This window comes from Microtus oregoni, unplaced genomic scaffold (assembly GCF_018167655.1).
Source record: "Microtus oregoni isolate MIOR12 unplaced genomic scaffold, Mior012 000009F_ref0000495, whole genome shotgun sequence".
NCBI lineage: Eukaryota > Metazoa > Chordata > Mammalia > Rodentia > Cricetidae > Microtus > Microtus oregoni.
This window is the reverse complement of record NW_024543068.1, coordinates 20537139-20560212: the sequence shown is the minus strand read 5'-3', so window position 1 is coordinate 20560212 and position 23074 is coordinate 20537139. Positions and strand designations below refer to the sequence as shown.

Here is a 23074-nt window from a genome sequence, read left to right as displayed (position 1 = left end):
TAAATGTCTGTGTGGTAGTTTGGATGAGAAATGTCCCCTCCTAAGCTCAGGTATTTGGACACTTGGTCCCCAGCTGGTGGCACTGTCTGGGGGAACTATGGAATCATTAGGAGGCGCAGCCTTGTTTGAGGAAGTACATCACTTTGGATGGAGTTTGACTGTTTGTAGGGTTACTGTACTTCCTGCTCACTCTTTCTGCTTTGCACTTAGGGTTTAGCATCTGAGTTCTCAGCCTCCTGCCCCTGATGCCATGCTATTATTTCTTTCTGCCATACCCCTCCTTTTTATCTGTCTGAAACCAGACGTTCCTTTTACAAGTCACCTTGTTTAGGGCATTGGCCACCACAGCTGAATGGAAATTAACAAGAGAGGCTGATAGCAGAGATTCCCTGGAAGAACCTGACCATGTTGTTTTCTGGAGGAATAGGGAAGACTTTGGAATTCGGGGCTAGAAGAACAGCCGAATATTGTAAGCGGAGTTTAATAAGCCACTCTAGTAGGAGCCTGGAGGACAGTAGTGCCGAGAGCACTGAGGGCCTTAGAGGCCCAACTCAAGAGCTTTCGGAGGAGAGCAAGGCCATTAACAGCAGCTGCTTAGAGACCATTCTTGTAAGATTCTGGCAAATGCCCATGTTGTGAGAACTTGCTTGAGGCTAAATTTAAAAGTAATGACCTAGTTTCTTCGGTGAAGAAAATTTCAAGACTACGTAACGTTTGTCTGGTCTGTGGCCTACGTATGACTGATAGTGCTTATGCAGGTTTTCAGCGAAAGAAAGCAAGTGGGGCAGAAGGAAATATAAAATGCATGGTCCCAAGAGAAAGGGAGCACCCTGAAGCGTTATGTTCTGGCTAAGGCGTGTGCTGGAAGACGTTGTTACGGCGACTGGTGCCATTAAGTGGAGGACTTTTCTGGACTGGGATAAAGGGAAGTGTACCCTCGGGGCAAGACCCCATCCAACTAAGTCCCCAGCTTGTGAAAGAGAGCAAGAGAGCATAAAGTGTGTGTGTGAGTGTGTGTGTGTGTGTGTGTGTGTGTGTGGTGTTCTCTTAAGTGCAATCAAAAGCCGCTGCTAATGCAGTTCAAGGCGATCAGGGTCCATCCCAAGCTGCTGGTCTAACTTGGAAGTGTCATCCACATGGCTCTGACTTTAGAGGCATGATGGATGTAAGAGAGAAGGGGTCATGGTTTCTTCCTCCATCATTTCAAAAAGTCACCGACGCCAGGCGACAGGTGATGGGAGAAACCCTACGTGAAGGCCCTGAGAGGGCAAGAGGTTTGAGAGGTCATGGCATGAGGCTGTGAAAGTGAAGTGGGGTTGCCATGGAAACTCCAGGTTGTTGGAGATGCCAAGAGCTACACACAGGAAGTGGAGCCAGCCTGAGAGAGAGAAGTATGTTGCAGGCAGCAAAGCCAGAGAGACGGAACCATCTAAGCCTTTGACATGGGACCCGGAGCTATAGGATTTGGAGTTTGCCCTGCTGGGCTTTGCTTTGGTCCAGTATTTCTTCATTATACCTCCACTCCTCTCTTTTGGAATGGAAATGCATATTCTGTGCCATTATATGTTGGAATTATAGGATTTGATTTTTGCTTTATCAGGGGCTTACGGTTAAGGAAGGGCTTGCCTTGAGTCTCTGAAGAGACTTTGGACTTTAAAACAGTGTTGAGACTCAGAGACCATGGGGACTTTGGAAGTGGAGATAAATGCATTTTGCATCATGATGTGCATGGCATGAGCCTCTGGGGTCAGGGAGTGGGATGTGGTGGTTTGAATGAGAAATGCCCCTCACAGACTTGGGCGCTGAACACTTGGTCCCCAGATGGTGGCGCTGTCTGGGGAGGCTGGGAGCCTTTGGAGCTCTTGCTACTTCCTGTTTGCTCTCTCTGTTGTGCTTGAGGATGATGAATGAGGAAACTGGGTGTACGTTCCATTTAACACGTTTTCTGTAAACAGCATGCTATGTTTGCCAGACCCTGCTTCATATGTTATATGTTAATGTTACATGTTAATCACGTCATTTCGCTGCATCACTTTCTTGCTGGACCTAATCTGGATCTAGTGTTTTAGTGTTGGCCCTGGGGATTGAACCCAGATCCTTGTGCACGCTAAGTACACTGTACCGCTATCCTATTTCCCCAGATATCTCATGTTATTTTGCTCACTATGTTCTTGAAGCAATGGAATAGTTACCATCTCGCCCAGGCGTGCAGGAGGTTATGCCCCTGAGGTTATGTCAGTACATTCTATGATGTTCACACAGTGACAAAACTGCCCAATGGCGCATTTCCAATATGATATTCCTGGTAGTAAGCATTTCAGAACTGTATGTTATAAACTCAAGGTAAGAGGGGCTGGAGAGAGGCCTCGGCAGTTAAGAGCACTGCTGCTCCTGCAGAAGACTTGGGTTTGGTTCCCAGCACCCACAATGGCAGCCAACAACCATTTCAAACTCCAGAATTCCCTCTTCTGACCTCTGAGGAAGGAGGTGTGAATACGGTATACATATACATATACACACAGGCTCATACACACCCAGAAATGAACGAATCTTTAAACACAAGGTAGGATGCAAAGCTCAGAACTAGTGAGAAGGCAGGCAGGGGTGTTTTTCAACCGGCAAAAGAGCCTGGCCTGGGTTCAGCATGGCCAGGATTTGGAATCTGTAGTTGGGAGAACAATCACATGGGCAGAGAGGAACGGAAGTGGGGGAGTGGCTCTGTGGTGGGGAACAGAATGAACATGAGATGAATCAGGGCATCTCTGAGGAGCTGAGCCAGAATAAACATGTCAAGATTCTGAGGAGACGATTTTCACTATTCAACATCAGTCCAAACATTCTAACCCAAGGAGCTGGTCCCAAGTGGGGTGAGCTCCATGGTAAAGAGGTGGCCTTCCCTTCTCTGCTGTATTGAATGGCTTTTCAGGCCTCTCCGCTCTTAGACTTAATGGAAACTACCTCATCGTTCTGCGCCTCAGCTCTTCTCCATCCTGAGAATGGCAACTGCAACCCATTGAGGTGCCAGGGCGTGGCTTAGCCTTTGTAACAGGCAGCACACTGAGACCAGCATGCATTGCACAGCTGGCAAGTTCTCCCTGCCCAGAAGCTTCTCTGGTTTAAACTGATCTAACTGCTTCCCTTAAAAAGCAACTCAAAAAAAAAATCCCCCGCCCCTTTCACTCACATGTAGAGAGTACCTATAAGCCTAATAAAGAGGCTTACTTCTTTGAATGAACATCAGACTTGCAGGTCCCAGCCTTGGATGCTGAGATGCTCAGCCCTATTCCACTGGCTCTAGGCCATCTCTTTCAGCTTGGGGTTCCCAACAGGCTCTCAACGGTCCCCACAGTTTCTTTGCAGCGGACTGTCCCCTAAGTCTACCTTCTGAACCGCCTTCGGCACAGAATAAAGCTCCTGCACACATCCGTGGAAGGGGCCAGCCAGCGTCAGGAAGAGGGAGTGAGCATGTGGCATTGCACGTGAGGGGTTGAGGTAAAGGCAGAGGATGCAAGACTCTGCTCTGTCCTCAAAGATCCTCCAGGAACTAACGAGCAATTAAGCCCTGCTCTGAAAGCAGCCCCTCTCTAAAGGCTCCTCGGGGCCTGCTTTCTGTTCCAGCCATGAAGCTTGCTCAAGGCTCCCCGCTAATTCTCTTCGCTCAAGCCAGTCTTGTTATTGATGCTGCATTTTGGCACAGGCAGGGACATTCTTTTATGGACAGTACTTAAGAACTCTCAGAAAGCAATTTCCCATGTCCAGGAATGTCTGGGGAAATATGGCAAAGTACCACGTGACCTACTAACTGTCTGCACGATCAGAATGGCCCTTTCATCGCAGGTGCACAGACACCCGCCCCCTCTCAAGACACAGCACTCCTCCCCATGATGCTGACAGTAGCATAGGCTTCCCCCTTGCTGCCACAGCCCCAGTACTAGCAACAAGACTGGCAGAGAGAGAGACAGGAACATTTAAAGCTTGGGCCATTTCTCTAGATGTGTGTCAGGTGCTAGGAGAGAACCCCCCAGACCCACGCCCTGCCCGCTCCCCACCTCTTGTTCAGGCGATCCTGATACTGCTTTACTTCCCCACTGCGTGGGTGGCCACTCTCCACCAGGTTGTTGGCAGCAAGGTTCACGCCGTCGATCTGAGTGATCAAAGTCTTCATTTCCTGGTCCAGGATGTCAAACCTGATATGGACGGAGAACACGGGAGCAGTGAGTGGCAGCAGAATCACCGGGTTCCAGTGGGTCCCAGTTTCCAGATGTGTAGCCCTTGCTCCCTCACTCCTCATCCTGAGTGTTTGTTCCAGGCGAGGGAGGAAAGGAGGCACACAGGCTAGCAAAGTTTGGGTTCGATAGTTCAGTTTCACATCTTGGCATTTCTGGACCAAGTTAGGGGATGGTTCTTTGCTATACAGGTAACAGCTCCCCAGGAGAGTGTGAAGCAGGGCTATAGTGCTGGAATTCAGTCACCGCAAGGACCACCTGCCACACTTCCATTGTCTTAGTTGCTGTTCTACCCTAATCCTGCTACCCAGAAATGTTGGCTGAAGCCTTCCCCTCTGACCACCCCCTCGCAACCCCGCAAGTCTGATGTTTCACTCCCAAGATGGGTAAGGGAGGGCTGCTCAGGGAAGAAGGCCAACTTTTCCTGGCAGGAGTCCAGCACCCTCTAGCACAGTGGTTCTCAACCTGTGAGCCGAGACTCCTCGGAGGTCAAACGACCCTTTCACAATTCACAACAGTAGCAAAATTGCAGTTATGAAGTAGCAGCAAAAATTATTTTATAATTGGGAGATCACCACAACATGAGAAACTGTATTAAAGGGTCACAGCACTAGGAAGACTGAGGACCGCTGCTCTGGCACTGGTGCAGGACACCCCCCTGGCCTGACTCCAGGGAGCAGCTCCTCCAGCTCTGTGACTCTTGGACCATGCAGCCTGCACACCTGCCCCCATCCACAGCTGAAACACACATCCTCTCCATCACCTGACCACCCCTCCATGCACAGACCCCTGCATAGCCTGAGCATGGCCCCTTGTCACAGTGGGAGCACCCCTCCTAGCGCCTTAGAACCAACCACCCCCCTCAGCCTGGGCATGCCACACTCTACTGAGCAAGATCACTCCCTCCCACAGGATGAACTTGCCCCCACCCTACCCAGGGTGCTGATGGAATCAGAATACCAGAAGGGAAAGCAGCCTCAGACACCTGTGGTTTACAGACTGGTGCCTGTGGCCCCCTGGAGTTCTCTGGCTTAGGGACTAGCGTAGAGAGTTAGCGATGACAAAGTTCCAGCCTCCCAGTCCCCATGTACACAGCACCTCCATTTCCCCTAGGTTCCATGCCCAGAATTCATCTGGCAAAGTCTGCTGTAGCTGAGAAGCAACTGAATAAAGAAAAATCCCCTTTGTGTCAGGGACAAAGAGGTGGGTGAAGTAATGGGGTACCCCGACCCCCAACCAGAACAGAACTCAACTGTTGGGTCTAGAGGTGGGAGATGAGCAATGGATGAGCCTCTCTCACCTGTGCTGCACAACCTCCAGGTCCTCCAGCGTGTTTGGGATGTCCATCTGGTTCAGCCACTTCTCCTTCTCACTCATCCACAGCTCACAGGCGTCTGACTCCCCGAACACTGTGTACAAGTCCAGGGCATCCTGCAGCCTCTGTCCACGCAATTCCGCCTGGGCCAACACCTGCTGGTAGAGCTTCCGGAGGGTCTGTAACCGGCTCGTGACATCCGGGGAATCTCGGAATTCCTCAGGGAAACCCTGGGCTTGGTGCTCTAAGTGCTCCATCACCCCGCGGCTCTCCTCCAGCTCCTCTAGAAAGTCCTTGTGCTTCTTCCCCAGGGCTCTCGTGGCCCCTTCGTCTTGCCCTACGTCTTCACCGGAGAGCAGCCGGTGAGCATCTTGCAGCCAAGCCTTCAGGTCGTCTGCATCGCCCTGGAACTGGAAGAAGTCCTCCGCATTCTGCAGGTCCTTCTTCCGAAAGGCAGCCAGCTCTTTCAGGTGGTCCCACTGGGCCGAGACCTCCTTGACACGGTTCTCGATCTGTGGGTGTCCAAACTGCTTTTGGGCAACCATACCCTCAGCCTCCTGGAAGATCTGCTTCAGGTGGGCATCCAGCCCCCGGAGCTCATCCTCGAAGGCCTTGTGCTTGCGCTGTAAGATGAGCACGCTGGTCAGATCCTTTCCATAGTCCAGGGAGGAGTAGATCTGCTCCTTCTCCTTGATCCAGCTTTCGGCCTCATCCATCTCCCAGAAGAACTTCCAGAGTTGCTTGGATTGCTCCAGCTGCGCCTTCCGTCCAGCCGCCATGTTGCTTAGTTCACTGAAGCACTGCTCGAGGTGACTGACGCGATCCTGGATGACCTGGGGGTCACAAGGCTGGTACCCTGGAGGGATAGGAGGAGAAAGGGACTCATTTATTGGTAAGTTTCAGCTCAGAACCACACATCCTGTATCTTCCACCTCTCCGGGTCTTGGGGACCTTGTGTGTGGTAGGCATAAGCTCTACCATTGTGCTATGACTCTCCAGCCCTTTGATGTCCTTTGGGATTGGATGCATGGAATCTCAGTTCCTCAGAGGACAGGGTACATTATGTAACTGGTTCTCACTAAACTTCAGGAATGAGGGAGATTAAAAGTTGAGATGGTTCTTAGAAACGTACAACATGACATGAGATTCCCAGGAGATAATGAACTCTCTTCTTTAAGATAAGAAATGGTGGCGCACGCCTTTAATCCCAGCACTCGGGAGGCAGAGGTAGGCGGATCTCTGTGAGTTCGAGACCAGCCTGGTCTACAGAGCTAGTTCCAGGGACAGGCTCCAAAGCCACAGAGAAACCCTGTCTCGAAAAACCAAAAAAAAAAAAAAAAAAAAGAAAAAAAAAAAAAAAAAAAAAAAAAAAGAAACTAAAAACACAAACAGTCTGAGACACTAGCAAAAAGAACGGCAGACAGATGATATCTTACGGTGCTCATGGATATCTTTCTGGTTACGGGCTGCTGAAACAGCTGGCCCTCGGGAGAGCCCTGTTACCCTTCAAGCTTTGCATTCTAAAAGTGGTTCTAGATTTACCCAGGGCGGGTAGGGGCCATGGCCTCAAAAGAGGGGGCGGTCTTGGCCTCACCTTTCCCCTCAGTGAACTGCAGGGTGGCTGCTGTGATAGCTTTCACTTTGTCCCCTTGGATGGCAATATCGGCCTCCATTAGCTTGTGCTTCTGAAGCAGGTCTTCAACCTCTAATAGATGCTTCCCAAATTCAGCAGACAAGATGTGAGCCTGGCAATGGACAAGGGCAAGTGAGGAGAGAGGACACCCCCAGAGGGTGTCTGGATGCATCTTAGCCAGGGGAAGTGGATGCAGTAGGGAGGTGCCCGCTGCTTGGGACAGGAGATGCCACAGAGCAGGATTTCCTATAAGAGGGTGCCTTCTGGAATCTTCCATGGAATGTCCTTCAAAATCTCAAGTTTCACACTTATCTATATCATCTTTTTTTAAGGTCTGGAGCCCGGGCATGTTTATTTTTAGAAAGCCTATGGTCAATTCCCTGCTTCCTTTCACCCGAGACCTCCTGGAGCAGACAGAGAGTAAGAATTCGGATTTCTTTGGTTTCCCTGTGCAGAGGGGTCTGGATTCTAACCAGAGCCAAACCCCAGTTACTTGGAGCTAGATTCTCTGGGTTTCTCATTAACACTTATCTCTTCTAATTACTGTAGGGTGGTGCTTGTGCAACCACTAACCCAGCATTCCTAGGTTATTGGGGATATTGTGAACATAGGCTAGTGACATCTTTGTCCTTTCTGTTATGACTCAGAGATGCGACCAGAGGGCCGGCATGTAAGAAAGACACGTGGACTCTAAAGGGTGTGGGGCGGGCAGGTGCAGGCCCACCTTGATCTCATCCATCCAGTCGATACTGTGCAGCATGTCCTGGAAGAGCTTCTGCAGCGCCAGGGTGGCCTCGAGCCTCTGGCGCCGGGACCGCAGCAGCTCCTGCAGGTAGCTCCACAGGCGGAGGATGTTGTCCTTCCGGGCCATGATGCGTTTCTGGTCGTGGTAATTCTCTTTCTCGAGCTCCTGGGCCAGGTCTTCCAGGGCCTTTACCCGCTCCTCATAGGCGGCTGTGTCCGTCTCAATAGCTTCGTGCTTCTTCTTGGCGGCCTCCACAGCTGCCAGGTCATACCCAAAGTTATCCTGCCCGCAAGGAGGAAAGCAACAACAAAGAAAACAGCAGCTCAGTCAGACTCCCCTGGGCGCAGAAGCGATGGGTCCCTGGAGTGCAGCTACCAGATGGGAACAGCACATTTCTGCGTTATCTCTGCGTCCCCCGCTGCCTGTCTTATCAGAGCAGCTTCTAAATGTCTCACCCATACCTTTAAAAGCCCCCGGTTTTACTCTCTGCGCCACACATGCAGGTGAGGCTGTGTGTTCATACCAGGGTCCTCTGGTGGCCCGCTGGTACTTCCCACCCTGCCTTGAGAAGATCTCTCCATTTCTGGGCAGGCGGGGTGCATGCCACGTGGATGCAAACAGAAGGTTTACCCACACGCTATCTGGGGCATGCGTACACTCTCCAATGCTCTTAGAACACTCGCTATCCTCTTAACAGACAGAATTTAATTTGATTCTAAGCTCTAAGTGGGAGGGAACAGATGCTCTGATGGAGAATCAGCCCCGGGGTTCACCGTTTGCCAGTGAAATATGTCCCAGTCTTGGAGGCCAGGAACCAAAGGCACACTCTGGTTTAGCCCTGCTCGCAGAGAAGAATCATCAATGTCAACTCTGTCTCCTGGGTCTATTGATGCTACAGGCAACACAAGATACTCTGGGGGCCCGTTCTAGTCTGTGAGGCTCTGTTCTAAAATGGAGAGTTAATATGAGCTAGGACTGTATCTCAGCGGTGGGATACTTGCTGGTTTGATCCAGTCAGACACCTGTGAGGCTGAGGAGTAGCTTATCTGGCTGCTGCTGAGACTGGCTTGGACTCCAGTTCCATGGAGATTAGTGGTCTAAAGCACTCCCCCTCTCCTGCCACGGCGTGCTCCCTTACCTGGGTCACAAGGCGCTGGTTTTCATTGAGCCACGTCTCTCTCATGGCAGCCTTTCGGTCGAAGCGTCTCGCCAGCTGTTCCAGTTTCTCCTGTCGAATGAGCTCGCTCCTCAGGGCCAGCTCCCTTTGGTATTCCGCTTCCTCCAGGCTCTCCCAGGCCTGCATGGGGCAGAGGAGAATTCTTGGGGAACAGGAAGAATATGCGGGCTTGGGGTTGTCTTTTTTACTTGATTCTGGATGACTGTATGAATCCAGGGAGATCCTGCAGCCACTATGGGGTGAGGTGGAAGCAGATTAAAGTTTAGTAACATCCTTTGATTTTTGTCTGGGCTGAAGCAGTCAGACTTCCCAGCTCCACCTCCCCCAGGCCTGCCTCAGACACTGGATTAATAATACAATGGCTTCCACCTCTGTAGATGCTCAGCAAGTTCTTGTAGTCCCAATAGCCACCTCCATTCTATTAGAGCTTCCAGATGGTACTGAGTCTCCAAACTCCTGACACATCACACAGCATTTCCCCTCTGTCATAAGTAACTAACATTCTAGACTCCAAGACAAGCTCAAGGATCATTAGAGGACAGGCTACCAAAAATGGCCCCAAAGAATGATTCTGGGTACCTAAAAATAGTGAAATGTGAGGGGCAGGGAGCAGATTATGAACGCTTACAGACATGTTCAAATGACTCTCCTAAATAGCCAGCATGTAATTAATGCCAAATAAAGTGGCCTGGTCTAGCCTTGCTCAGTGACCACTCAGCAAATCCTCAGGAACTCAGGGCGATCGACACAGTCACAGTACCCGGTTGATGTCAGACACGAGCTTCCCGTCGTGGGGCGTGTACACTTTCTGATTGTTGGCTCTCATCCGGGATTGGATAGTGAACAGGAGGACTTCCAGATTCCCCTTCTCCTGAAACCTGTGTGACAGAATTGGGGTCCTGATATTGAAGTCCCCACAGACACGTTGTTTGCTGCAGTCGGTATGGGAACCCTGACAGCCTGGATCTTGGAAGGCGGAGCCTATTTGCTTACCTGCTAGGACCTCTGCCACTCTCCCTGACAGAGATCAGATAAGAAGGTGTGTCTTTACAGCTCAATTCAGAGAAAATGCAATGGCTATCAGAGTATTCTCTTGCCTCCGTAGGGATTAGCTAAGTGTAATATTCTGGTAAGTCCAATCAATACCAAGTTTTACCAACCCACACAACGGAACCCTTTTCTGTCCCACAAATGAAGGCTTTTCAGACAAATAGTTTTTAGTCAGTAAAACCTTAGAAGCAGCATTATTCCTCAAGAACACAGTGCTGGAAACTTTTACCCCGGTCTGCTAGCCGGATCTCCCAAATCCTATAGGCCAGCTATGTTCAAGGGGCCAGGAGGAGCTGGGGTTTGTGGGTGCAGAGGACAAGGTCCAGGTAATGGTCCACTTTCACTTTTCCTCATGCACCAAGAGTCTACCCTGAACTACTGAGTCCACCACTTCTCCCCATTGAACACAGCATTGAGGACTCGCCCAGGAAGCCTGAGGCCCTGAAGCACTGAGGGCACAGGTGAGACGGATCACCTTTGTATACTGGGCCTCATGGTATCAGGATTGAATTTAGGGCTTTAAAAGTGGGTTAGTGTCAGACCAGAAACCAGATCCAGAGTTACAGAACATCCTGGGCTTAGTGTCTCCTTTCCCCCTCTCTGAGTGACTTGAATGGTGAGTGTGAGATGAGACGGGGGGAAGAAACAGAGGGCATCACCAACGGACTAGAAGCATCTCTTCAGAGCTAGACCAGTTACCAGCAGAGAGCCTGCAATTCCCAGTGTGTATAGCTGTGCACGCATATTTACATGTGTGCATATTTGGAAATGCACGCTGATGTGTGCGCGCGCACCTGCATACCTCTAAGTACCCACATGTGTGGACATGTTTGAGTACTCACATGTGTGGGCATGTGTTCATGTGCGTGTGCTGTGTGGTTGTGAATATGTGTATATACATATGGACATAGCTGCGTCTGCATGTGTCTGCATAGCTGTGTGCGTGGTTGTGTTCATTATACACGCATGCACAACTGTGTGTGCATGGTTACACATGTGCATGTGTGGCTGTGCGCATGCATGTGGTAGGGTGGGGCAGAGCTCCCAGGAAGCTGGCTTCGTGCTTTGCTGATGAACAATAGCAGGTAGGACAGAGACAGATGGGTTGACTTGATGACCACAAGTGGGGTCAGCCTGGGGCACGCGGGGGAAGATGACACAATGGTCATTACCTGAAAAGAAACTCACAGCTCAGGGAACAGACGCACTATAAGGAGCTATCTGGCACTGGCTCGCCAAAGAAGCCTGCAAGGCCCCGAGAATCTAGAAAAGCCCTTCCTTTGTCTATAAGCAAGAGTCACTCATCAGTGTCAGTGAAGCTGGATGGCATGGGAGAGGGTGGCCAAGAAGATAGACGTCCAGCTATGGAACTTAAGGACGGGCCTTGTAGATATTTTTCTCAGGGCCCAACCCCCAGCTATTGACTTTTTCAGCTCCCGAGGCCCAACCACCCTCCTACGTGCCAGGGCCTTACTTGGGTGGCTTCTCCACAGTACGGTAGGTGCTGAAGGCCTGTAGCTGCTGTTGGACGCCACTCAACGAGTTGGCAAACTTGCGGCTGTTCAGGACATTGATGGTTTGCTCAATCCAGGTGAGCAGGTCTGAGGCTAGCCCGCTGTACTTTTCGATCATCTTCTCGGTCTCGATGGCATGGTCGATGACCTAGGGAGTTCGCCTTGTTACTCACTCTCATCAGAAGGGATATGCCACAATGCCGCAATGACACCACCAATGAGACCCACCATCGGTGTGAACTACACTGGGGCTCCTGCATCTCTCAAGCTCTGTTGTGTTCTATGTTGGGTTTGTTCCCCCAAGATCTCATCTCCTGCACTGACTTGTGTGGAGATTCAATGGTCACATCCCCCTCCTTTAAGCCCACAGAACGGTGGTTCTCAACCTGTGGGTCGCAACCTCCCTTGGAATCACATATCAGATTATCAAATTATGATTCCTAACAGTAGCAAAATTACAGTTATGAAGTAGCAACAAAATAACTTTATGGTTGGGGGTCAGCACAACATGAGGGACTGTATCGAAGGGTCACAGCACTAGGAAGGTTGAGAACCACTGCTGTAGAAAATCAATAAGCTTGTTGAGCCAGGATACCAGCCTCTCAAGGTTGGTGTCTTCCTCAATCACTTTCCACCGTAGGTTTTAAGATAGGATCTCTTCACTGAACCTGAAGCTTGCTGTTTCGGCTACAACTGTCTAGGCAGGAGCCCCTGGGCACTTGTTTATTTCCAACTGTTTATTAGGAATCAAAGACATCCAGGCAGCCTTTGTGACACACGAGGCACATGGAGATGGATAGGAACCAGTCTATCTTGAAGAGCTGAAGAACCATCAGGGGAGAGGAACCAGGCATGTCACTCTGCACTGAGGGCTGTGCTCCTGGTACACGGTGGGAGCCTGCAAGGTCTGACGCTACAATCAGCAGAACAAATTAAGAGCCTGTGGTGCTTCCTGGGGACGTCTGGGAGACGCGGGCCTCCAGGTAGACTATAGACTCAGACATGGGGCTGTCGCCCAGCAGGACAGACATGGCATTCTTTGGAGTCAAGGTTGAGGGTTTCCAAGGGGACTTTAGAGGAACTGGGGAGCAGATGTTCTACACACCAAACTACAGCTAGGGGCCCAAACACGAAGCTTTTAGGATGGACAGGGAGCTCACACTCAAGACTCGGGGCCAGCAAACAGTCTGATACCTTGCCGACTCGCTTGCCCTCCACCGCCAGCACCTTCATCTTGGAGAAGTAGTGATAAAAGGCCACCACATAGGTGATGATGGATTTCTCGTCTGGGTTTTCCGTGAAGACATCTGTAAGAGGGAGACGGTATATTCTGAGTCCCATGTTTCTAGCATTTAGCCTCACTTTCTCCATCATGAAGTTCAATCATAGGCATCAAATGACAGCCAACAGGGCACGGAATGGAAGAGTAACTAGGTACAGAGTCAGAGGTACGAGCATCAGTTCAAGGACAGCTTCAACTACACAGTGAGTTCCAGAAGAAGCAAAAAACTGAGTAGAGGCCTTTTATCTCAGTGATGAGACCCACATTAGAACCAGGAACTACGAAAGAGGATGAAGGAGGATCCAAGACCTCAAGGACCTTCCCTATAAGCCAGGTGTTGTCACTGAGGAGCAGAGCAGGGCCCTGACTTGGTCTCAACATACCCGTGCCTGTAGCTTCCCAGGCACCTGGACCAGCCCTGGGAGGGAGTAAAATGGGTGGGATTCACCTTCGGGGTCAAGGAGTGGGATGATGCCCAGCTGGCGTTCGGCCACATCAAATGCGTGCTCCAAGTTATGCCGGGCGTTGGAATCCTTTAGCTTGTCAAAGTCGATGAGGTCAGGCCTGGGGACAAGGGCTGAACTGTTAAGATGGCGTGGCCATGGTAGTCTCACACACAGGACAGTAGCAGCATGAAGAAAGGACGCTAGACAAACGTAGGGAGTTGGGAAGGCAGGCAGGAGAAATGAGATACAAGACCAAGAGACAGGGGAACCGTGAGCACCAGTTTGGAAGGACCGGAAGTTGAGGGAAGCAGGAGCTCTAGGGAAGGCCAAGGATGAAAGAAGCAGCAGCAGAGGCATCCCCCACCCCCAACCTCTGGTTAAGTGCAGGGTATCAAATCCTCCCTCAGTACCAAGCTCTCCTTACCGGTGTTTATGTATTAGGGCATTGAAGGCCAGGCCATCTTTCCAGCTGGAGGTGAAGTTGGTAACGTTGACATGGGGGTAGCTGCATTCAAGAGAAACATTAAAACTAAGAAACACATCCTTTTGAGGTCTCAAACAAGCATCTGAGCTGAGGGCCCATATGCCAGGAAGAGGGTCAGACCTGCCCCATCTTGAGTTGCTTCAACATAAGAACACACGCTGTAGTGAGTGGCATTTCATTTGTATTTTAATAAATAAAGCTTGCCTGAAGATCAGAGAGCAAAACAGCCCTGCTGGTCAGCCTTATAGGCCAGGCAGTGGCAACACACACCTTTAATCCCAGCAGCCACACTAGTTTGCCACAGAAACTGGGTGGTGCATGCCTTCAATCCCAGTGGTGCACACCTTTAATCCCAGCCCTAGAGAGAAGTATAAAATGGAAGGAGACAGCTCACAGACACAGTCGCATTCTGAGATTCCTGGAGGCAGGATTGCCATTTCGGACTGAGGTAGAGGTAAGAGCCTGTGGCTGGTTGTTTTGCTTTTCTGACCTTCAGTTTGAACCCCAATTTCTCTATCTAAGTTTTTATTAATCATGCTTCATACAGCTAAGCCACACAAAGACACCTCCCGTTAACTGTGGCTCACAACTCAACAGGTTCCACAGTTTGACCGTGGTGACTCTGGAAAGGAATCTCGAGTTTCAGAAGAATCAGGTCAGGGCAGACTTGAATCAACTGTACCAAAGCTGCTATAGTTCTGAGGGACTGGTGTCTGGTGCCTCTTGGGGAATGGCAACCCTGAGGGCAGAAGTTTGGGGGGGAGGGTCAAACAACCCTTTCACAGGTCACATATCAGATATCCTGTATATCAGATATTTACATTATGATTCATAACAGTAGCAAAATTACAGTTATGAAGTGGCAACAAAAATAATTTTATGGTTGGGGTCCCCAAAACATGAGGAACCATATTAAAGGGTCTCAGCGTTAGGAAGGTTGAGAACCACTGCCCTAGGGGAAGCAAGGGACTGGTAGGGAACACAGTAATAGCAGGTCGACAGGGCATACACACCCCGCCGTCTTCATCTGGCACCACAGGAGCAGCGCGTCTTTAGCTGAGCGTGTCTCACGACCTTCTTGAGTTTGGACAACGATGTCCTGAATCTGGGAGTGGCAGAATAAGAAAGAGAAGAGTAACTCTGTATCTGGCACTATGCCTTCCTGCTTTCCCAGGAAGACTCTTTCCCTTTGCCCCTCCACATCTCTGTAGTACTCATCCCTACAGCCCCCTAAGGTCTTGGGTCCTAGTTGCCGAGTTGTTTGCCTCAGTCAACCAGAATGGCGCCTGGTATCAGAGGTGACACAGATACCTCTATAACAGGAGTCTGAGAACAATAAGACGCCCTGACACCTTCCCCGGAGGTACAGTGCCTCGCAGGGTGGTACAACAACACGGATGTTGGGTAGAATTACTAATAGGGAGTACTGAGCTCTGGCTAGCAGATCAGTGACACACACTTCTGGGTGGGTCTGTGAGGGTGTGTCCAAACGTGGTTAGCTGTGGGAAGAAGAATGTGGACAGCATCCCCTCCTAAGGTGGAGGCCGAGGACCAAGGAGAGAGCCTTGAGTTTTAGATGGGAAAACGTTTGTAGTTTAAAAAGTATAAAAGGATGGTTTTTTTTCTGTACTATTTTTGCAATTTCTGAGCCATATTATTTCAAACAGGAAGAAGTTACACACAAAGGGTGAGGGGATAACATTGCAACCTAAATACGAGTCAACTTCTATTCCCTGCCCCCTTGAAAGACTGCAGCTGGGCAGCTGTCCTGAACTATAGCACTTTGGAATGTAGCTTCTCCATCCCATGATCACTTCTAGTCTCCCTAGATGTCCGTAAACATGCTCTAGTCAGCATTTTGCAAGGTTCTCAGTGCCGGAGCAGAACCTACCTGGAATCGGAGGATGATGGTCCAGATGAGGCCTAGGACCAGGCGGTGGTTGCCATCCACGATATCATGGGAGCCCATATTCTCCAGGTGCACGCGCTGCTCCTTGAGGAACTGCAAGGCTTTGTCCACATTCTCCAGGCAGTGGATGCGCATCTTGCCCTTGGTGGGCCTTGGCTAAGGGACAACAGTGGCCTCGTGGGCATGAAGGGACGTCACAGTCACACCAGAGGTGGCCGCAACCTCTATCAGCTGATGCCACCAGCTCTACCCTTCGTCTTCCTGGCCAAATTCCAGGCTCCACCGTCACTCCTGACACTCTACAGTTTTTTACATTTATTCATTTATTTTCACTTTTATGTCTCTGGGTGTTTAGCCTGTATTTATGTCAGCGCACCATGCGTGCAGTGTCCACAGAGTCCAGAAGAGGGCATTAGATACCCTGGAACTAGAGTTACAGGATGCCATCCGAGTACTGGGAATTGAAACTGGGTCCTCTGAAAGAGCAGCCAGGGCTTAACTGGACGGGCAATCTCTCCAGCACCTCCTTCCTTTATCAAAATTCAGAAGGTTCCTGTCTCAAGCACTCAACCAGGCTTCCTAAGAGCCCTTCTGGGCCTGACCCAGCCTTCTGAGTGGGCGCTAAATGACAATCAAACTCTGGAACACAGCAGTGAACTGAATACTTGCCATGTACAGGCGCAGTTCTAAGAACCACTCTCTGCTAGGCAGTAGTAAGAATGGTTTTTCTGATTGGTGACTGACAATGTCCCCATCCCCACCAAATCTTCCTCCCTTGAATACCTCAGTCAAAACCCAAGGGGATTATTATTAACGCTAGTGTATGGGTATCGATGCATGTGTGTGCAGATATGTAGGTGTGTGTGGAGGTCAGAGGACAATGTTGGGTGTCATTCTTCAGTCACTGCTCACCATTTTTGTTTTGGTTCCCTGAGACAGTCTCTTACTGATCTGGAACCTTCCAAGGAGGCTGGATTGGCTAGACAGGGGAGTCCCAGGGATTGCCCTGTATCTACCTTCCTGGTGCTGGGATTATAAAAGCCCAACGTACCACCATGCCAGCTTTCCTATGTGCATTCTAGGGTCAGACTCAGGTCCTCGAGCACTCTACCAGCTTGGCCTACCGCTCCTAACTGTCTTTTGAAGGGGTCCTGGGGCAACTCTTTCCTGTGGAATTTCAGTGTGGGCTAAAGAGGTAAGAACTGCAGCCTGGAATTGAAAAGGTAGAAGAACCCGGTGGCTTTTCACTCAGACCCCGAGGATCTCACAACCTCATACTATACCTGGGGGAAGTGGAGGTGAGGAAGACCCTACCTGACAGCCCAAGGTCACAAAGGAAGTGACGGAGCAAAGTAAACACCCTCACCTACCACAGTGCTGGGCAGGGACCACCAAGAGGCCCCCTAACAGGCTCCACTTGGACCTGTAGCAAAGTACACAGCAAACTTTCTCCCATCCTTTCCCCTGGTTCCAAGAGGAACGCAATCTCTCCAGCAGCATCCCAGTTCCAGATTGCCCAGAGACCCCAGTGAGAACGGCAACGCTCTGCATAGCTTCTGGAAGGAGCCTGAAGGGGTGGGAGGGGTCAGAAGGGGGCAGGGCAATCTGGGAAGAAGTCAGAGAACCCAGTCAGCCATGGACCCTTGACATTGTAAGTCTGGAGCCTCGGAGAGGAACAGGGAGAAACCCTGGCAGCCGAGGGCACCCTCTGCGCTCCAGCAAATGCCTTTCCTGAAGAGGGGCCGAAGGCATCAGCCACGGGCTGGGAGGGGCCTTACCAGCATCTCTCCGGAGAGCACCTCCAGCAGCTTGATGAGCATGCGCCCGTCCCGCAGGTCCTTGTAGAGGTCGCTGATGCGGCAGGACACTCGAGCCAGGTGGGAGTTGACCCATTTCGTAAAGGTCTTCTTTTGAACAACTTCCCGCTCATCTGGGGAGGAGAAGAGCCTTGGATGAGCTGCCCGGGGTCGGGAGGGCTGGTGTACCATGGAGCTGAAGAGCTTTACTGTAATTCTAGGGTCATCCTTGCCTGGCAGAGGAGGCTGTTGCATTCATTCCACCTCATTCCTGGGAGTATTTGCCAACCTTGGCAGCTTGGGATCTTCAGAAACAAGGCAGTGGAGCAACCACCACCAACACCACCTCTACCACCTATGCATGCACTATAACAAGACATCCTGATTCAGCCTCCTGTTTCCTGATGTCTGCCATTGAATTTAGATTTTAATACCAGCTTTATCCATCTCTCAATCCATCCATCATCCCAGTTTCCCTACCTCCTGATGTGTGCTGTGATTACCATTAATGAATAAAGAAACCGCTTTGGACCTATAGCAGGGCAGAACTTAGCTGGAGGGGGGTACTAAGCTGAATGCTGGGAGGAAGAAGGGTGGAGTCAGAGAGAAGCCATGGAGCTGCCAGAGGCAGATGCCAATTGGAATCTTGTGGTAAGTCACAACCACATGGTGATACACAGATTACTAGAAATGGGTTAAATTAATATGTAAGAGTTAGCCAATAAGAAGCTATAGCTAATGGGCCAAGCAGTGATTTAATTAATATAGTTCTGTGTGATTATTTCGGGGCTGAGCAGCCGGGAACAAACAAGTGGCCTCCTTTCCACCCATCCATCCATTCCTTCTGCCCTGGAATGCTCTCAGCATTTTCCCACATGCCCTGCACTTAATTTCTATTTGTCCTTTAAAGTCAGGGCAAATGGACTTCTCAGGAGGGCTTTTCTTGACTCCCTCTGTGGGTGCCTATGATTCCTGAATTCTTGTGAAGGATTAGTTGAATATATATATATATATATATATATATATATATATATATATAATCTTTCCTACAAGACTGTGGCTCATGGTGCCCATAGTAGTCTATCTCATTTGCTTGAGATTCTCAGACCCTGAAGCTTGCTACCCAGTAGGCACTCTAGCTGTATTGCGGGGGACTAGCGAGGGGTTCATTTGGTTCCGTTATGTGGCAGGTTTGTGCTGGGTCTAACAGCATACCATGTGCGCTCAAGCAGTCAGCTCCTGCTAGGCAGAAAATGACAAGAAGAGTGGAGATGTGCAGACCGCTGATCCACAGGAGATTAGAGAGGATGAAGGCTTGGGCTGGAAGCCGTCGGTGCATATGTTACCATCTCACCCCCGAATGGCAGGCAAGGGATGCTGACTTTCAGCCCTAGGATGGTGACAAGGCACCTCCACAATGAATGAGCAGCCCAAGCCCCTAGCCCGTGTTAAACTAGTTCAGATGGGCACCACCCGGCACCTCTGTGCAGTAAACACTGCTGAGGCATCTGGGCTAGGGCCTGAGAGAAGAGATTGGACAGCACAAACAGAAGGGAGAGTATGGCAGAGAGGAGCAGCAGGGGAGGGGGGAAATGACGGAAACAGCTGGAGAGAAGACAGCGTGGTTTTGTGAACAGCACCTGTGGAGCTCACCTGGGAGCTTGTCTGGGACTGGGGGCCTGCAGGATGCCTGGGCAGAGTGCGTGTGAGTGTGGGTCACAGCCAGGGCAGACATGGGTATCCCATCCAGGAGGGGGTGCCAACACTGGAGAGGAGGCCTGGATGTGCGCTCAACTGAGTCCAAACCGAGGAAGGGTTGGCTTTTTAGATGATTGAATGTCAGGCTTGATGTAACACAAGAGGAACTGAGTTGGTGCTGCCCCCAGGGTACGATGCTGGCAGCCCCAGAGGCTGATGCCATCAGACTCCTTCCTGCTTCGTGGCTGTTTCTGTGGTAAGAACTCAGCCTCTTTTTCGTCTGTTCACCCTTTCAGCCAGTGCTTACTCTACCACCGTAAGGTGTTCAGCACTGAGTGGAGGTCGTAGGGAATGCAAGGGCGAACCAGAGTTCCTATTCTGAGCGGACAGACTCTGTGAGCAAGGCAATGGGTGTGCGAGCCTCATATAAACACTTCTAAGGCAGCCACTTAAAGAAGATCTCCACGAAGAGGAGGGGAACTGTGCTGATCTTAAATAAATGGAAAACTTAAGTGGCATTCACTCATTCTGGGCCTCTGGGCCAAGAAAATCCCCAACGTACCCTTCTGTCAACAGCAAATTAAAATGTTTCCTTGGTTTTACGGGCTGCTTTAGCAAAAAATGTAAGTAAAGTTTTGATGATATGCAGGATGGAATGCAAGGGTATTTACTCTGGGTATACTGGGCTTTAGCGGAGCCAGCTGGGGCCCCCATCCTCACCCCAAGGCCTTCCCTAGACTTGTTCCTTAAGTCAGAGGTGAAAACTTTGACCCAGGGACTAGCGTTTGGGCCACTCTAGAGGTAAGTGTCCTCAAAAACTGACACCTTCTTTTTGTTTCCTAAGTTTCTTGCTCAAAAATCCAAAGGTTTTGCAAGGTGGTCTTTAATCCTAGTACTTGGGAGACAGAAGCAGGCAGAGCTCTGTGAGTTCAAGGCCAGCCTGGTCAACAGCTAGTTCTGGGACAGCCAAGGCTACATGGAGAATCCCTGTCTACAAAAACTAACAAACAAAGACAAAAAAATCTTTAGATTTCACTACATGGTGCTCACCCCTATTTATCTGTGCCTGAGAAAGAATAAGGACATGCTTCTAGCCGGGGCCACAGAATCTAACTCCAGGCTGCTAGGCTGGCGTATACACTGGTAGAGAAGTCTCCTAAAGCACCCTGGGCCCTCCTTAGTTTTCAATACACGATGATGATGGAGCTGCAGGCTTGGATCACAGCAGATGGCCTCTCAGCTGCCTTCATTTAAGGGGGCGGGGAGATTACCCAGAATCCCTAGCACTGTGAAACACTTTGCCGTGTTGAGACCTGGGAAAGATTCTGAGAGGCTAACGATGATCATGAGCAGAGGAAGGGCCTAGGGTGGAGGTAGTTTCCATTAGCTGCTCGCTCAGCTGCAACACACTGGCAAGCTCAGCACATTCCTCCCTTAAGACCTAGATGCTCCTCGGGAGTCGTCTGAGTGCAGGGGAGGCCAGTGGGCCTGAGTCAGCTGCTGGTTGGACCATGGTCACATGAGCAGGAAGAGGGGACTGTGCATGAGGCCTGCTGCTCACAAGAGACCCAGCAATCTTAACATCGAGCCTGAAGAAGAAGAAAGCTTCAGTAAGGCCCTGCAGGAGCTAGTTTCTAGAGCCTGGGCCTTGCCCACACAGTGATGGGGGAGGGACATGGATATTGTTGTAGTTTGGATGTAATTGGCTCCCATAAGCTCAGAGGGAGTGGTACCATTAGGAGGTGTGGCTTTGTTGGAGTAGACCTGGTCTTGTTGGAGGAAGTGTGTCACTGCAGGGGTGGGCTTTGAGGTCTCATATACGCTCAAGCCAGGCCCAGTGTCTCAGTTCAGTTCCCGTTGCCTGACAAGATATAGAACTCTCAGCTACCCCTCTCCACGTCTCACTATGATGATAGCGGACTGAATCTCTGAACTGTAGACCACTGTTTTTCTTTATGACTGTTGCCATAGTTGCCGCCAGGCAGTGGTGGCACACGCCTTTAATCCTAGCACTTAGGGAGGCAGAGGCAGGCAGATCTCTGTGAGTTCGAGGTCAGCCTGGCCTACAGATTGAATTCCAGAACATCCAGGACTACAGAGAAACCCTATCTCGAAAAACCAAAAGAGTTGCCATGGTCACGTGTCCCTTCACAGCAACAGAAAAATAGAAACTCTAACTACGTGTCTCTGTAGCATAAAGCATGGCCTCTCCATTCTCCTCTGCTCCTCTTTCTCACCCATTCCCCACTTCCTGCAGAAGTTTAGCTTGAAGTCAAATATACCCAAGATACTGAAACCCTCAAAGAGCCACCCACTGACAAGCAGTGGTTGTGTATGAAAAGTTCCGGCACACAGAAGGTGCCAACCTTCTGCCACCGGCACTATATCCCAGGAACTGTCCTGTGAGGCTGTTGAGACACAAATGGCTCACACTCCCGCGGTAAGGATCTGGTTCAAGAAAATACACAAACTCACAGTTCATTGTGTGGCCGAGATGTCTGGAATGAGAGGCTCAGAAACAATGTGCATTTTTTCAGGACCGAGATAGCTGATGATGGTGACCAACCTGACCGAACCTGCAATCAGCTGGAGCCCATGCAGCTGGGTCTGTCTGGGAGGGACTTTGGGGGGCGGTATTATAAGCCAGCTTCTCTGTGTAACAGCCCTAGCTGCACTGGAACTCGCTCTGTAGACCAGGCTGGCCTTGAACTCAGAGATCCACCTGCCTCTGCCTCCCGAGTGCTGGGATTAAGCTGTGCACCACCACCGCCTAGCTGTGAGGAACTTTTTTGATTGGTTTGTTTGAGGTTAGGTGAGCTACTCTAAATCTGGGCCACACCGTACTGGTGGCAGCCAACATAAAAGGACATGGAAGAAGGGAGCTTTTGCCTTTTACCTGCTTACTCTCACTCTCCCTGGACAGGTAATCTATTCTGTTGTGAGGCTTTACTGTGTTGGTCTTAGGAACTACTTCAGGATTTCAGTGTAGACAGATGCTCTCGCGGAATCCTCCAAGACTCCAGCACCAGATTGGGACTGCTGACCTTCAGGCCATGGGCTGAACAACTACTGAATTGTTGGCCTTCTGTTGGGAGACAGTCATTGCTGGACTACCCAAACAGACTACAGTCTATGGGCCACTCTAATAAATGGCTTGCAAGTGCTCCGACGTGTGCACGCATGCACACACACACACACACACACACACACACACACACACACACACAATTCTATCAGGTCTGTTCATTTAGAGCAGTGGTTCTCAACCTGTGGGTCGTCACCCCCAAGGGATCAAACAGGTCTTTCACAGGGGTCACCCAAGACCATCTGCATATCAGATATTTATATTATGATTCATAACAGTAACAAAATTACCATTATGAAGTAGCAACGAAGATAATTGTATAGTTGGGGGTCACCACTACATGAGAAACTGTATTAAGGGGTTGTAGCATCAGGAAGGTTGAGAGCCACAGCGTCACAGAATTAGAGAACCCTGACCAATACAAACATGCATGCTGCACAAAGTAGTATTGGATTAGCTACCAGATGAATAGCATCTATAAAAGACGCTCACGTAGCCAATGTGGAGAAGAGGCCATGTTGACAGCTGGAGTTGTCAAAAAGATCTTCATGAAGAAAAGCACTTTGGAAGGGCAGGAGGGAGATGGACTGAGCCCAAGTGGACAGGTGTAAGAGTTGTCCCCCCACAGGCCACCCAATAGCTACAGTTAGGAGAACGTGTGTAGAAAACAGGCTTTAAGACGGACATGGAAATCTCTGGAACGAGAGGCGTAGA

The 23074-nt window shown here is 50.3% G+C and overlaps 1 protein-coding gene across 2 annotated transcripts in view; it reads right to left on the bottom strand.

Annotated features, from left to right (window-relative positions):
• The window catches only part of Sptb (spectrin beta, erythrocytic), a 128702-nt gene that overhangs the window by 35599 nt on the left and 70029 nt on the right, over positions 1-23074 (bottom strand). For both annotated transcript variants that reach the window (XM_041658187.1, XM_041658188.1), the window contains exons 3-15: positions 17560-17711; positions 15764-15937; positions 14886-14977; positions 13813-13893; positions 13391-13506; positions 12855-12967; positions 11621-11808; positions 9857-9974; positions 9058-9216; positions 7899-8201; positions 7136-7286; positions 5527-6397; positions 4050-4187 (exon numbers count right to left, since the gene is read on the bottom strand). In XM_041658187.1, coding sequence (XP_041514121.1) covers positions 4050-4187; positions 5527-6397; positions 7136-7286; positions 7899-8201; positions 9058-9216; positions 9857-9974; positions 11621-11808; positions 12855-12967; positions 13391-13506; positions 13813-13893; positions 14886-14977; positions 15764-15937; positions 17560-17711 — 2656 coding nt within the window. The remainder of the gene's footprint in view (positions 1-4049; positions 4188-5526; positions 6398-7135; positions 7287-7898; positions 8202-9057; positions 9217-9856; positions 9975-11620; positions 11809-12854; positions 12968-13390; positions 13507-13812; positions 13894-14885; positions 14978-15763; positions 15938-17559; positions 17712-23074) is intronic.